Source organism: Protomyctophum bolini, assembly GCF_963924005.1.
Source record: "Protomyctophum bolini genome assembly, chromosome: 15".
Taxonomy (NCBI): Eukaryota; Metazoa; Chordata; class Actinopteri; order Myctophiformes; family Myctophidae; genus Protomyctophum; species Protomyctophum bolini.
In genome coordinates, this window is record NC_137876.1 from 31632121 (window position 1) to 31649752 (window position 17632).

The following is a 17632-nucleotide window of genomic DNA, read 5'->3' on the forward strand; positions in this document are numbered from 1 at the left end:
TTCTCAGTCCCAGTATCACAAAGGCAAGGCAAGGTATTTGTATGGGACATTTCAACAACAAGGCAATTCAAAGTAATTTACATAAAGCATCAAGACATTAAGACAGAATTAACCACATGAACCATGAAGTACCAGGGGCGAGCATTCAGCAAAAATTGATTTACAAGCTCACATTGTGAGAGATTTGGTGTTGAGAGAAATCCTAGGGGAACAGAGCCCTGGGGCATCCCAGTCAACTAATTATAGAGGGTTTGACTGGTTACGGTTTAAGTGGTTTAAGGTAAATAAACATTATGAAAGGGCATTTCAATACAAAAAATAATAATAATCTTGCTGATTAAACTGTAATCTGTCTGTAAACTGTAATGTCAAATTTATTTTAACCACATAAACCCTACAGTATATACTTCATTTACTGTGGTGCCCCAGGGGTGTATACTTGGCCTCCACCTTTTCCCCCTCCACTCCAAATCTCAAAAATAGCTGCTCTACAAGCTCTGCCTTTTTCACCAAATGTTCACCTATTATGACAGAATAGGGAAGCTATATGGTTCATGTGATTCAATACACTGTAGAATCTTTGGTGGTAATTGAACTCTCAGAGTTTCAGACCCTGGTGGTCTTGGCAATGAGAACCAGTGTAGATAAAAGATAATGTGGCCTAATGCATGTCAAACTGCAGTTCTTGAAATGTAAAAGTGTGAGAACCACTGGGATAATATAACAGTGTAAACCAACCTTACTTACCATGTTTGCATCTACCACTTTACGTTTGCGTATCTCCTCCATCCTTGCACAGACGTCACTCACTGAGGTGCCGTAGAACTCTGAGTATCCCTGAGCCAAATCATCAATGTTACCCAACGACCCATCCTGCCAAGAAAACACAAGAGTTTCATATGAGTGAAGATCGGAGAGGTAAAACATTCAGTGAATAATACACTACTGTACTGTTCTGGGTTCAACAATGTTGCAACGAAGGTCTCAAACTAAACAAAGCAAATATCCAGAATAGATTTTGGTTTCACAAAAGTCTGTATTTAAGATACTATCAGCAACAACAGCAACATATGGTGTATGCACAATATTTCCAGGTTCGATTGGCTTGTAGACCTGCATATCATCATCCGTTTCTCTGCTTGTTTTTCTTGAGAAAAGCATTTATGATAAAACCAAAAAACCAATATAGCAAAATTAATAAAATAAGAGTAAAATTCGACAAATACTAATCTTGCCAACTCCTCTAGCTACAGTAGTCAACATCAACAGCACACAAGGAAACACTGAGATGAGAGAGGTAAAAATGTATAACTCTGTCTGAGTCTATAAAATTAACCAAACGGATCAGAAAAGTTCCATTTAAATTAACAGAGGATTTTACTGTGCAACTCCAACAGATACAAATGAAAAAAGGATATAATGACCATCTTCAAGATAATCCAATGCTTTTAAGCAACAGTCACCCCACCCCCAGCAATCCCAGGAAAAATAGAAATACTGAAATGATCTCTCTGTGCGTCTCTGACACTGGCACTGTGCCTGTTCACCGGACCCCTATTCTTCCTGATCAGTGAACCCTCTCCTTAGGCCTACTAAAGACATGACCCTCGGGGACAGGGGAAGTGCTGTGTGACGCAGCCATGGCCCAATCGCTGGGTCCACTTCAGGAGTCACCAGCAGGGAAGTCAAGAGGCCAGTAGGTTAAGTCTACCGTATATCACGACAGCACACTGACCACGGGTCAGTCCTCCATAAATCACACGTGTGTCCTTTGTCTTGACACCATCTTAAAAACGTCTCAGTCCCTACAAACTTTGGGAAATATCCTGCAATTGTGCTGCTATGTACGTGATGTGTTATGGCGCATCATGGATGTGTGTGGGAGTCATACGGATACAATAAGTGATATATCATCTTTTGCTGAGGGGATTTAGAACCCAGTAACCTTTGTGAGTGTCCAGACTCCAGAATACTTCATGTACAACACTATATCCATATTCCACACCTGGAAATACAATATATAAGCATGAGGATGAGCGTAATTACGTTTGGTTGTGAAGTGGTATGTGTCTAAATCAAGCACATGTAATCGTTGACAATATTCTATATAAATATAAAATAATTAAATAAGTAAAGAAATCTCCACATAATATTGCCCGATTAAAATAGCCCAGTAGCTTTCAGATTATCAAATTACATGATGTGACTGTCTTTCACTTCCAAGTGATCAATATGTGGTCCTTTCAGATGCATTCGTCAAAAAGTATTTTGGAGCATATTCTCAAGGCTACTGAATTAAACATTGAACTCAAATTCATTGCATCTATTTTTCTTTTAATGTGAAGGATTCCACATTTCTGAACACACTCTTTATCTACAGCTTATCAATGATCAGACAGCTACAGTACAGAAGATCATTATAGTGTGTAAATCATGCTATAATACATTGTTTAACAGCCTCTCAAATAGGGGATCAGCTGGTTGACAAAACACAAGCAGCATAATAGTATGTCTGTCTCTCTGGTCAGCAATGGGAGAATGGGCATGCAGCATGTCCATAAACTGTACCACACAGAGTTATTATCATTATCTCCCTCATGCCGTTCCCTGTAGGTATGCAAATGCATCTGCTCAAAACAGTGGTCCGCTGTGAATAGTAATACTGTAGGCTCACTTGTCTCGTGGTATGATGCTCAGTGACTGGCTCAACAGTCCAGAAAAGAGGGACCATTCATTTGGTAAATGACATGCCCCAGGGTCGAACGCTGCATGAAAATCTGGCTGTCTTTTCAGCCTGTCCATAAATGAGGATGATGAGGACAACGCTGTGCCTGGCTGCAGTACGTCTTCAAACTGCCACTGTGCCACATAAACAGCCTATTGTGATTAGACCACATGGCATCGCATTTCCCCGGGTGCTATTAAAGACTATTAATTTATACTTTGTCATATGATCTTGTTGCTGCTCGCTCGAGTGAAAAATGTGACATGCTAGAGACATGCTGTGCACTGTATATATACACCCTAGCAAAGAGAACCACCCTACATAAATATTGAATAAATCAAACAGTGGTGCTGCGTCATATTGTCACTGATTAACATGAGCAGCTCTTTGTGGTGTACAGTATACCATCCACATATACATAGACATATACATGGTATGGTATACAATCAAATCCTCAGTACAGTACATTTAGAAATGGACCCATTTCAATGAATACTCAGGATTGTACAGTGCACTCACTGTACATCCCCGTTTATCTGTGCCACAGCTGTGGCCACATCCACCTTGTCTGGTATATTTACATCATTGGCCTTTGTGGTCAGAACATGCGACACAACCACCCTGGGGGGTGTTAGACATGGGTGTTTTTCTGCACACTATTTATTTGTCCAATTACCCTGTTTAATCTTGCACTTAGTAAAGTCAGCCTGGATAAGTGTGTATACTTAACCGTAATTGTACATTGTGTGTATGCATTATACAATAGATACTGTAATGCCATTACAGTCAGCAGTCAAAATAAACTGCCTTTAATAAAATAGGCCTCCTGCAATATGAAATACAACATAAGTACCCTCCTGAATTTTCACTCTGAAAATGCTCTAAAAAGAAACTTCCCTTTCAAAAACCTCCCCATTCATCAATATACTTTTCTTCTACAGATTAAAGGTCTCCAAACCAAAACTGAGGCATGATCCATCAACCACAGACATATTTGTTCTGCTGAGAGGCTTGAAAAGGAGAGTGTGGGGTTGCGTTTCTCTCCTGACAATGATTAGGGTTAGGGTTGAGCAGCATCTCGGAGGCAGACAAAAGATCCACATGCCCCTGAGGCCAGAAGTCTAATGAGTGTTTTTACAGTTCATCCGTCTTGTCTCCTCCGTTTAGCGAACAAGAATCAAGGTCCAGAACTTAAGAGTTTGTGGTTTTCATTTTAACTTACTTAGAGAAGCAGATAGGTGGGGTTGACAAATAAGTAACACACCCAAGTGCCAGAATGTTTAGATACCTAGCTTGGAATCACACCTTCTGTGATTGACAACTTACTTAAACGATGCAATCTTAATCGGATCAAATCCACCCATCTGGTGCGTGCAACAAGTATGTTAAAACAAACAGCAAGGATATAAAACTCTACCCGGCTCAGGGCAGCTAGGAATGATACCAGTGGGAATGGCACATCTGGGCTGATGTGATTGCGATTATGCCAGACAGGGTTAGCTCTATAACTCTGTTCAACTGAAACTTCTGCATGTACCGGTAATTAAATTTGTCCATATTATATGCAATTCAAACAGACATCATTGAGCCTTATTAAACACATGTATGTCTCCTTTGGTATAGCCCAGTCATTCATTTGGCGATCCACCCACTAATCTAATTTCAGTGGAATGCATCAATGTAAGACTCAGATTGAAAAGAGAAAAATGCCAAGTTGTCAATGTCAAGGTTCTGTGAATGGGTACTAATGCTAACGATCACCGTTGACAGGGAGTTGTAAAACAAAACAAATTGAGAACTAACTCTGAACTTTGTTTGAATGTCTTCATTAATCCACAACCAACAGCCATCAAGTCTGCTCAACAATCAACAACAAAAGCCTGTAGTGAATGCTTTATGGCTGTCATTCTAAATGCTGAATGAAGATGTTTCTCAATGAGATAAAACTACAGTAGCAGCAAAACAGCGGGTTCATGCCCAGGAAAAACATAAAAATACACTTACCACAAGCCTGAGACTGGCTAAGATACACAGGCAACGTCTTGTTCTGGTTCCTCAGTTCCAACTCACTGAAACTTTACTCAGCTCAGTGAATGGAGAACAATGCACGCCGGAGTCAAGGGGAGGGGAGTCCAGCGTGCATAAATCTGAGTTTCTTTTTCTTTTTTTTCCCCCTTTCCTTTTTTGCCAGGGGGACAACCACATGTGACGATGGAGCTCTTGGGTGTGGCTCCCACACTCTCTCCAGCTGCAGCCCACAGGGACTGGCTGACTCACAAGTTCAAATAAACCACCACCTCTGCTGAGTTTTAAAATTAATGTGTGTATCTGTCTGTGTGTGCACATGTACAGTGTATGTGTGCCGCTGTGGCTAGTTGTGTTGTGTGCATGCACACGTGTGTGAATATAGAGTGATTGTGTGCGCGTGTGCGTGTGTGTGTGTGTGTGTGTGTGTGTGTGTGTGTGTGTGTGTGTGCGTGTAAGCAAAACCGTGTCTGTACTGTTACTGTATGTGTGTTACATTATATACATGGGAGAGTGTATGTAAGAGTGAAAGGGAGACAATACACAATTAAAAGGTGCTTGGTTCTGGGTTAAGTGTGCTTTTAAGATCACTCTACGGTTGTTCTGTCCCCTGTTACTGTACAATGTTAATTTGTTCCTGTACTGTATTGTATGTTTTTGTATGGATAGTTTTATTGTTGTATGTGTTTTTGTATGGATAGTTTTATCATCATTTTAAGAGGCTGCTCAGGGACTACAGATGAAAATTAGCTTCTGGCTAACTCTGGCCCATTTACATGGATGTGTGTGGAATCTGTGGATGGATGTTTACATGGATGTGTGTGTGTGTGTGTGTGTGTGTGTGTGTGTGTGTGTGTGTGTGTGTGTGTGTGTGTGTGTGTGTGTGTGTGAGCATTACCTACTGAATCTGAACCAACCAATGCTGTATATTCCCAACAGGAATGTATGTGTAGACCAACATCAAAGTATCACAACTGCAGTGCTTAGAGAGCAAAGGCATACAGGCTATCCAGCACTACCAAAATTGTGGGTTCAAGTCTGACTCATAATCTTTGTTGTCATCCACCCATAATCCTCTCTGTCCCTCCTCCCATACTTCCTGTCTCACTCTCTTCACCCTGCATTCCCTTTAAAAGTTAATCAAGTTGATAAAAGTAGGCTTAGCTCTGAATAAATAAATTATGTCTACCTCTGTTAAAATAACAGTACATGGAACAATTCTTCTTTAAATGATTCTTAATCCAACAATAACAGGCTAGAAACCAGCAGGTGGCAGCAAATAGCAACACTTTGACAGAATCAATCTTACTGCCCTGGTGACACCAAGTGATGACTCAGAATGGCAAGTTACCCATCAAAAATAATCCAAATTAAGAATGGCATCTCAAACATCCATCCTCCTCACCCCTGCTGATGAAATAAACAAATGAGACCCCAAATAAGAACCCCATTTCAAATCAACAAAAAGACAAATTAAACTGTAACTGCACTTTCAAGTTAAAATGTCCCCCATTAAAAGGACATTTTGACGGGTCATATTCGACACATTGCTGGCCAGGCCTGGAATCGAACCTGGGACAACTGAAGACTCCTGCCCCTAATTACAATGTCGCTTTAAACTAGTGGAAAGTTGAAACACAAGCCGGTTCGCGGACGGTATACGTGAAAGCACCGAGGTTCCAAGGATCTAGAATGGAACCAGTTCTAGAACCAACGTTATTTTGATGAAAAAAGGCCTGAGAGGCAACAGTGTTAACCAGTTGTTCCAGCAGTGAACAACAGTGTACATTACACCAAACAGTATCATTCAGTGTAAAAACTACAGGAACACACTGATGGGATTTTCTCCTGCTTTCTACTCCAAAACAAATGCAGCATCTTTACATTCTCCTTAAGGAGGTCTTATGGGCGGTGACCCCTTTCTCTGATAACCACATGGTAAGTCTGCAATGTTATGGGTGGGAAAATCCTGTTTTTCTTTGTCTATTCTTTAATCTTTCACCTTCTGTAAGTAAGACTCATTAAACCACAGTTATACAGAGCCTATATGCACACCTCATTCCGGTTGGACCGCACTGTGTGTTTCGTGTAGCTCCAGATCAGTAGTACTGGCAGCTGAAAAGGGCATCAATATGTCTGTACACAAACAAATGTGTTTGTGACAAAGACATGCCCGTGTCTGTGGCAAATGTTAGATTTTGTTTTTAGTACATAACATTATAATATTCTTATTATAATCCCCCCCCCCCCCCCCCCCCCCTCTCTCTCTCTCTCTCGCTCTCATTAGCAGGCAACAGTGCAGCACTCTCTCTCTCTCTGGCACAACAGCGCCCCTACTGGTACTAATAGTCATACTCGTGCTCATCATAGGCGGACTCATAGACACATAGGACAGGTACATAGGTGAACACGGACATTGCTGTTCCTTGGAGTGGTTGCACCACTCAAAAAAGGCGAGAGAGAGAGAGAGAGAGAGAGAGAGAGAGAGAGAGAGAGAGAGAGAAAGGAAGGAAGATGTGCGAAGGAGATGGGCACACTCTGTAAAAGCAGTGCCAGGGGCCAAGACAGCCAATGCTAGAAAGGGCAGTTTTCCGCCTGGCTACACAACGGTGGGCTGTCCGTCACCTTGGTGCACACAGGGGACCTGGAGATGGATGCCATTGCCCCGTCTGCGAGCCAGCTCATCTCTTGTCATGTCTCCAGCTCTCCCGTCATATGTGACAAGCTGGTGCATCGGCATGGTCATAAGCTTTGACCGCCGAAGAGAGAGCTTTCAAGAAGTGCATTTGTTTTTAACTTTTTATTTGCACCAGCTTTTTTCCCCCGGTTCCTCCAGTTATGTTATGCATTACGCGTTGTACCCGGGGTACTTTGTACCCGTTGTCAAAGTACCCATTGTACCTGTATTTACTTACTTAGTGTTTATTTGAGAGGGACAATATATATGAATGCACAATGCATAAACAAAATGCACAAATATAGTGCATTTAAGAAGCAATTCAATTATTTCAAAAGTAACAGCAAAACTGTATATCCTCATTTTCAATAGATCGACTACCACAGATCGTATGGCAATATAGAATGTAATTGGAATTGTTCCAGCTAGCCATCCCAGTCGAGACTAGACTGACAGGCTTTTGGGTCCGCTAATGAAAGGAGGAATATCCTAACCAGCCATGCCTGGCTGCTAAGTGGGTTTTGACATATTCCAATGAGGAATGGATTTGATGAGTGGGGTGACACTGTGACATGTGTGCCGTCACTCAGCAACACACAAGCTGCATATGAGCCCGGTCTCTCAACCTCTCAGAAAAGTAATATCAGAGGGGGAAGACAAAATAGATATGATCAAACATAGTTTTGCGTGCGTTTGAAAATCGGAATCTAGTACCATCCCATTCACCCACGACCACGTCCATCACAACCTGGCCCTCAATGTTTGTTTGTTTTTCCCATAGATACAAAATTATTTCCTAAATCTTCTCTTAACAGTAGGATCATTCACCGTTCATGTATTTGCTTGCAAAAGTAACAGATCTACAAGCTCACAATGGACGGACCGCTGTATGAGGATGTAGATGTTATTTTTCACTTTGATGTACAACAAAGTATATTGGGTTTAAGTGGTTTAAAAATTACTCTAAAGAAGATTTAGAGTTTATAGAGTGTGCAGAGGGCAAATCTTTTGTCCAAAGCACTAAATCTAGCAAATCTGAAGGGCATTTTAAACATTAATTTAAATTCCTAACAGTTATTTTAACTAATGCATTTCCCTTGTCCTTGGGACATGTTTAATGTAGCAGTGCTGAAATAAATTCCATAGATATCACAAAATGTAACACGATTCATGCATGGAAACTATGCCATTTATACTGTATACTGGATTATTTTGTGTTTCCTCTAGTAGTGCTGTGGCCTAGGTGAATTATTCCTATCCATAGATAGATCCCTAGTTGGTTGCTCTATGTTTTAAAGTAAAGCGGCCTGTACTGTACATTGTTCCTCTCTTAAAGCACATTCAGGAACTCTGCCATTCATTTTGTGAATCGACAGAGGCCAACGTACATTTCAGCAACCTCAATATTCCCTTTAATGATAAGAAACCATTGCAGAGAACACTGGACTGTTCAGCATTCCTCCTCAAGGTGAGGTAACCTTCACACTGTCCACTATGAAGGAACCTTAATTAGCCTTCACACCGTTCCCATTTCTTGGAGCATGTGTAATGAAGATATAACCCACTATTAAAAATGCATCAGATTTCACTCAAATGTTGTTGTTTTTTTAACAAAGATTTCAATTGTCCTGTCAACATTCTAAAGAATCCTGTGCACTGCTACAGTATATGCTCCATCTTGTCATGAAGCAGCCTGTGGATTCTTCCAATTCCTTGGGGCATGTTTAATTCAGAGGTGCTGAAATAATTTCATCCGACCCCCTCTGGTAATTTGGTAATTACCCTCTTGTGACTGAGACATGGCTGCCAGTTCACACTGTCTCCAGCTGTATTATCAATTCAGCAGCACACTCCACAACAAGTCCACAAGATCCTCAAGCCTCCCACGTCCCCTATGAGATGCAGAGCCGGGGCCAATTTGCGGCTGTCGATCATGCAGTGTAAGATTATGGGGGCCCCTGGAATGAGGTCATTCTATGCCGGGTGAAAACAATAACAGAAAGTGGATTGGTCCCATAGGAAAGGAAGTGCCCTTTGGACACTTGTTGGAATTTTACATGAAAAGCACATGCAGTAAAAGGCAAGCACATAGCACATAGGTAGCAGAGGAATTCATACATTTGATTAGCGTGACAATATTACAGAGGTGTTGGGAAAGACTTAAATAAAAAATGAAGTGAAGTGAGGGGCGCTCTTATCATACATCATCACAATTGGCGTCCTCACTTTTCTGTGCTCACTTTTTATTCTCAAATCCAACCGGGCTAATCACTTGTGGCGTCCTCACTTTTCTGTCCTCACATTTTATCCTCAATAGTACATTGCTCAGCCAATCAAATCATCGCTATGGGGTGCTCAGCCAATCAAATCATCGCTGTGGGGTGCTCAGCCAATCAAATCATCGTTATGGGGTACACACAAACACACAAAGCTGGGCATAAGAGGGGCTAGCGTGCAGCGCCCCTCAAAAAGACTGGCTTACAAAGTGCACCGTGTAAGAGGTACTTTTAGTTCATAACCTGCTTCAGAGAGCTGCCATCCCTGTCAGAATGACTCCACCTCCTGTTTGTCTGAGTGAAAGATGGCAGAGCCTCTTCTGGCAGTGCCATGCCGATGTACAGCCCCTGTTCCTGAGACACCGTTCACCAACTACACCCGCAAGTAGTTGATGTGCCTGTGATTGTCAAAAGATGCATCTTTGCATCTTTTGACAATCACAGGCTCACCAACTGCACTCACATCTTCTGACAACCACAGGGTCTGCTAGAGATGTCCCAACAGAGCGGACTACCACATCTCTTGTCAAACCTTATTTATTTCCTCTGCCATGCTCTCAGATGACCTACTCCTCTGCCTTTCCAAGGACATCCAAGGTATTGAGGCTACGCAACATCCACAAATGGCTCTGTCCTAACCACAGCTAACTGCCAAACATATTGAGAATTGCCTGAGAATCCAGAGTAGTTCAGCTGAAAACTCATTATCAAATAAAAAAAATCCAGCTGGGGCTTTGCTCTCAGTGTTTCCTTCTTGCAAGATTGACCTTCTAATACAGGAACTAAGTAACTAACAAACAAACGTATATTAGGACTTGACTTGTCGAAGCTTGAGCATGCTGTAAAGAAGCATGAAACAATACAATTAATTCCCTAGCAAATGTGTTTTTTTTAAGTGAGCATTTTAAGTTAGAATTTTGCACAAAATGTGTAGGAGTAGCCAAATATAAGTAGTATAGGAGTACATATATATTTTTTGCCATAATCTGTCTGGTGGTTGTATAATAACAGGGCAATACAAATACATATATAAGTTATAACACGTAACAGTGTATTCATAATGTTTAGTAGTGCGCATACAAAGTTGTACACATATCGATGCAGTTATAGGTGAAAACATGAATTGGCCTGTTATAGCGCCACCATGAAGCTGATTAGATTTTGTGGCATTTCTTCCTCTGCCTAGTGGGAATGTGCGTGCATAATTTCACGGAAATCGCACGCTGTGTTCAAGATTTGAGGCATTTTGTTCAACATGGACGCACGTGTGCATGTACAGCATATTCTCCCTCACACTCACACACACACACTCACACACAGGGGCGGCCTTAAGGATCAGGAGGCCCCGTTCATTACGTCATAATTTTAATTAATAATAATATTTTTTTTACTTTAAGGTATAACTGGAAGGCAGCATAGGCTATACAATGATGCAATCGCAACTCTCAGCGCTGCTAGTGCAGTGAATGCACACACTGGGAAGAGGGAACAATTACAACCAAACAACACAGGTCAATGTGACATGACAGGTCGAGTACCTGCAGTGATTATTAGCTGCTGCCAACTAGGTAAGTGGACGTACAGGATGAGGCTGAATAATTGACAAGGCTGATTGGAAGGCTGCGATGCAATGCAATATTACTTCACACACACACACACACACACACACACCCCCCATGCCTTCTGCCTGGTGGACAATAATGAAAGCACTTCCAACATTGATTATAACAGGCAGGTGTGACAATTTGTCACATTTCTATTCTGTTCTTCCGTGACACCGACTTCTGGCCAAGTGTTAAGCTTAAACACCCTCTGAGCCACATTTCTCAATCTATGTTCAGTCTTACATTTAGCTGATTTGTCTTCTAGACCTAAGATAGGGGGAGTAAACAAAAAATATATAATTGCAATTAAACAACTAGGAATAAAGGAATATTTTGAGTATACATAGGCAACTGAAATTACTTATCTGTTGGCAATATATAATATTGAATGTAGTACAACATATTCACATTTTGTTTATAATGACTATTATGTATTAAGTGGCTTTTACTTTTTAACATTTCACTTTACATATACTTCATTAAATATATTCACATCAATGCACAAGATAAAAATAATGTTACAGACAGAACTCAGATATACTGTAAGTCACTTATTTATTGTCGCATTGACCCAATTTCAGAATAAACCCCTTCTACAATGTACCGTACAATTCACTTGCACGCAAATTGCATGCTCAAGAAGGGGTTTATGCCTGAACGTCAAATGTGCAGCAATAGATAAGAATGACATATACCTGCTGTTCATACATAATAATAAAAAAATCTGGAGTCATTTTGTGGATTCAGCAGCACCCGGTTAAGCTTCTCAAATCAAGAAGGTTGAGCATGTTCTCCTTATTTCATGTGAATGCAACCAGTTGGGTCACAAAATGTTGTTGCTGGAGGCCTTCAAAGCCCTCCAAAAGGTGATCCTTAAACCACCATAGTGATAAACTGTACATTTCTATTGAAGTGCACTTACAGGAACTGAGCGACCTTGTTGAAAAACTATCACCAACCTTTAATAATGCAAAATATTTGAACCATGGCAAGTGAAGCGAAAGTGGAGGATAAAAAATTATTAGAGTCATGCATTATACAGTGTACTTACATATCACACACTACACACTTTGGCTCTTAGAACCAAAACCACAAGAGGTACAATAAAGTAAAATGGTAAATTAACTACGTATTTGCTGGTAGATAGTTGGGAGTAGAGCCTTGCATTGGGATCCCGCAGGTCCTGTGGGATCCCAACACAAATGTGAGAGCGGGCAGTTTTCAAATAGCTGCGGGTGGGAATGGGCGGTCCCCCCAAAAAAGAAGAAACCGGATGTAAAGTAGCACACCTGGAGCATGGAGCACAGCCTGGAGTCAACAACAATCCAATACAAAGGCAAAGCAATTAGGCAGGTCTGACGCATTTATCAATTGTTACTAAATGTAGTTACATCATCTATTTATTAATAACCTACTCACTGCCTGGGGGTACCGATGGCCTGGTGGTTAAGGCACCAGGCCATCGGTGCCCCCAGGCAGTGAGTAGGTTATTAGGTGCAGTTGGTGCAGATATGTTCGGCACAAACAAGGGACTAAATTCATTTCACTCCTATGCCACCAAAATTAACGCCCTACCAACCATAGACATAAAAAGGTAGACGCCTCTTCTGGCTCTGGGGCACGTGTCAAAATTGAAGGCACAAGTTTAGTTGTCACTGTACAATAATTTAAAACAGTTGTCATCTTGCACACATGCCTAATATTGCTGATATTTGCGCCGACCTTATTGAAAACGATGCATTTCAAACTCCAGCTTGTCACTCTCCAGGCTGCATGAACAGTTTTCTGCACCCCCAATGTCATAACTCTGTCTTACACTATAGCTCTGCGAGAGACAGGAGTCACATGAGTGACGTCACTTAGGCAGCGACGCAGCATGCCTTCACCAAAAATAGATGCCTATTTTTTTATATCTATACTACCAACAGCCATTAAGACATGTGAATCCTTTGACTCCTTCAAAACCGCTCTCAAAGCGCACCTACGGACGGCTGCAATTTAATTTATTTATTATTTTGATTAAATTTATATGATGGTTTCCTGTTTTTTTTGGGGTGCTAGCCCCTCCTATATTCAGCCATTAGTGTAGATTTTCATGTTACACAAACATTAAATTCCAATTGACAATGAATGGAGAATTTACGTCACATTGTGTAATGTGTCTGAGCAAATTGGCTTAGTGTCTATTTTTGTCCTAAATTCTCACTGACAATCAATGAATGGACAATTTTACGTAGTGTCTGAGCAAATCGTCTATTTTACGTCATGATGTACGATGATAAGAAGAGATTTTTTGAGGGGCGCTTTTGTCCTCACACATCTCAATATTTGCCATTGACAATGAAAGGGGAATTCAGGTCAAATGTCCGCTAAATCTTGTCCCCACACATCTCAATATTTGCCATTGACAATGAAAGGAGAAATTAAACATCAAAACATTAAACGCCATTGACAATGAAGGGAAACTTTATGTTATATGTAGACGAACAAATCGGTGAACCATTCAGATGTCGGTGGGAACATTTGGCCAATAAGGGACCACCATTCTTGATGATGTACTGTACGAGTGTACGATGATGATGAGTGCTCACTTCACACGGGTGTGATTTTATATAAGTGTGTATTTGTACGTTTCTAAATGTTCTGATGAATTGAAAATGGTGGACCCTGTTGTAAACAAGTGTAATGCTTTATACAGTCCTGTGCAGGGCTCTAGTTGGGAGACTTTGACAAGGAACAATTAGCAAAGCTATTAAATAATAAAACTATATTAAACCTTAAAATAAAACATGCTGTTGTGAGTTCCACACAGCACTGAAAGCCAAGCATTGGTCACTCAGTCCACGGCTACTACAACCACAGCCATTTCTCTAAAGTGACAGTAATACTACCAAAAAGACACCCAAAAGGATCTACATACTGTTTAAAAACATGCGTGACTCGCATGTAACTGAAATTCATCCCGATTATACGGGAATGTTACATTAATGCAGAAAGAATTGCTGTGCTTCGCCCATTTACTTTGTTCTATCTCACAGGATTTTCTAGTGGGCCCTTAACTGAAATTCAATTGTCTCTGGTTTAATGCCCTTTCAAATTGGGCCCTCTCCCCCTCAGCACTTTGTGCAGCTTCAGTGGGCCACAGTTGTTTTCTTGATTGAAAGCCTCTCTCTCTCTAACCTCAAACCCAACCCGTTTGTCTTCATGTCCTCTCTCTTTCCTCACGTGACTACCATCTCGCTCACTCTTTGTCCTTAGCGCTCATTTTTGCATAAGCCTCATTTTCCCCACCTTCTTTGTCCTACTTTCCCTCCTTTTTCCCTCCCTCGTGTATGTATCGCTCTCCTCTTTTCTTTCTTCTCATCCCCTCTCCCTTTCACTGCCTCTCCCCCTTGCTCTTCTCTCTTTAATGCAATTTTACCATGATTTCTCTGAACCCATCACTGAGTCAATCAAAAGCTGAATCTATCCATTTGCTTCATGATAGAAGTAGTAGTAGTAGTAGACCTATATGCTATACACTAAAATCTAAATAACATTTAGACTTCCTTGGATATTGAATGGAGAATAGATGACTTGCTAAATGCAATACAGTAGGCCTTAACAGGAGCCCTCGTACAAGGTTTCTTTGACTATGCATGCACCTCTTGGTACCACAGCACCTCAAAGGCCCTTAAAACAAGGCTCCAGACGTCCCAAAACAAACTGGCCAGGCTCCTACTTGGCCCACCGAACCCACCGAACCCACCTCACCCCTGCCCACTTTGACAGGCTGGAATGGCTAAGGGCCGATTCATACTCCTATTTTAGAGCCGAATAAAAGTCGGTTCGGCTCTGTAGAGCCTACAATTTGACGTCATTTGAGGTTCGGGGGGGCGGGTACCGTCCTAAAGTCGGCTCTTCGGTGCTACTGAAAATTTCTGACGAGCCGAAATCATTTCGGCACTACAGCGCCGAAACAGGAGTATGAATCGGCCCTTAGGGTCGACGACAGAGTACAGCATCTTGCAATGGGTCTGGTCCACAAGATTCGACCCAATTAAGCATTACGATTGTAAACAAGTGTAATGCTTAATTGGGTCGTCCACTCACAGTTAAGTCTTTGTATTGAGTTTGTGCTTGAAATGTACTGTAATTCTGCAAACTGTTAATAAATATTTCAATCAATCAATCAAAAAAGGCACAAAGTAGGGCTTCTATCCTCCATACTGTATGGAGGATACAGTATGGTTTGACGTTGATGCTGAATGCCCAATTCTAATTGTAATACATGGATAATGGCCAGTAGTTACAACTGTTGGTCATATAGTCTGAAAGTGTAATTGAACTACTTATTAACTTTCATCATAATGAGCATTTGCGCCTGTCGTAGACATGCGCAGAGCAAGTTCAGTCAGGGAACCTCAGTCAGCGCGCCGGCCGTTAATTGGGCCACCGCAGCATCATCCGCATGATTCACTCAGCCAATCACAGCTCACCCCATCTCTCATACCGGCTACTTGAACCAGAGGTTTGCATTCCTCTGCCTTCTTGCTTGCCCACTGCTGTTGTATCAGCGTGCTGCTGTCATACATCCTTTGCCTTCTTGCTGGCCCACTGCCGTTGTATCAGCGTGCTGCTGTCATACAACCTGCGCTCAATTCTGCTTGCTTGCTTGCTGCTTTCTATTGTATACTCTACGCTGCGGTATACAAAGTGCTCACCCACCTCCACCCCAGCTACCACCTGTCGTTTTGGATCTACTGTTTTAGGTACGGAGGGATTCAGAGTCCCTATGGTCGGGACTGATGCGCTTGATCCTGAGTACCTAAAAAGCAGATCCAATACATCGCCAAACCATAATAAATATATTGCATTGATTATCTTATATTCAATAAATATATATATTACATCCTCCTTGAGTTGTCTGACTGAACTGCCTGTTGCCATGAATTTCAGTAGACAGATATATTACTTTGAGACACCATTTTCAGTCATGCAATTAAGCACATTGTTTTGAGCCAAGTCAGACCAGGGTCCAGGGGCAGCTGCTGAGTAATACAGTAGCCTACCTAGCCTAGGTAAGGAAGATTTTTTTTTTTGGTGGTCTTTAAGTCAGTCAAAGATAGCCTCTGGTCCAATGTCCTTCTACTGCCACTGAATACACTGCTGTCTGCAAATCAAATTAGCCCAGACAAATGATAAAATAATTATGTTTCTGCAAAGGGTTCACTTCCAAGCAGCAGCAACCTCCAGCTGGCTGGGCGCTTCAATAGACCATATTCAATCAGCGGCTGTGTTGAAGTTTTTGCATTGACAAAGTTGCCACCCTGCCATTAACTTAATGGCAATTGGCAAGATGGCAGCCGTGTGAATATGGCTATTATAGATTTCCCTCCTACACAAACATTAAATTCCCATTGACAATGAATGGACAATTTTACGTTACTAGTCCTTACCCGTTCTGAATGATGTTCAGTGTGAGTAATGCGATGTATCTGTCTGTATGTATTTTTGTCATTGTGTTGTTGGGATCTGTCTTCCCCTTCGAGTGGTGGATTATAGTATTCATATGTTATGATCCAACAGATATAAAAGTGCACAGTATTGTAATTACTGTCCACCCGTCCGGGTGGACTTAAACCCTGTTGTTGTTGCCTAAAATGTGACTAAAAAAAACTAAAATCAAAATCTGCTGCCAAAAACAACACTGCACCCAACTAGAGTGAGAAGGCAGTGTATTCTATACACAGGAAGAAACAAGAGGATTGATAGGGTTCATGCTGCTGGGCTGACTACTACAATACCTGACACACAGCTTCCTGACATTTCTCACAAAAATGCACATTCTGCATTTCCTTATGGCAACCCACCTCCACTATCACTGGAACACCCACATCCTCCATTTTATGCTGAGAATTCAGATTTAAGCAAAAAATATTGTTGGTTGTGCTGTGAATTATAACCCCCCCACACACAAGAATATCAGTTGAGATTGAGAATATAGAGCTTTTTGCATATAGTTTCCACACACACACACACACACACACACACACACACACACACACACACACACACACACGTTGTCAATAGCGCAATTTCAATCTTTTTCTTCTTTCTTCATTATAGAGTCCTAATCTCTAGTCCACCCCAGACACAATGGATATAGAGAGCACACACTAACATCCTGAGTGTTAATTTTTCTCTGAGAGTGTACAAAATCTAGAAATGGAACCAAATGTGTTAAATGAGGATTCTACAGTGCAGGTGCTTCAAGGCACATCTCCCTCCCTGGAAACAAAGACATCAAAGCATGGCAGATGATCATTGCTCAGACACATCACTT

General features: G+C 41.4%; 1 protein-coding gene across 2 annotated transcripts in view; it reads right to left on the minus strand.

The window, feature by feature from the left end:
• sash1b (SAM and SH3 domain containing 1b) overlaps window positions 1–17632 on the minus strand; it is a gene marked incomplete at its 5' end in the record, with an annotated part of 62526 nt that overhangs the window by 17639 nt on the left and 27255 nt on the right. The window contains 2 exons of one of the 2 annotated variants that reach the window (XM_080783164.1): window positions 748–873; window positions 4730–4851. In XM_080783164.1, the coding sequence (XP_080639290.1) occupies window positions 748–789 (42 nt within the window). Of the gene's footprint in view, window positions 1–747; window positions 874–4729; window positions 4852–17632 lie in introns of those variants that run through there. The other variant, XM_080783163.1, reaches the window with a different exon arrangement.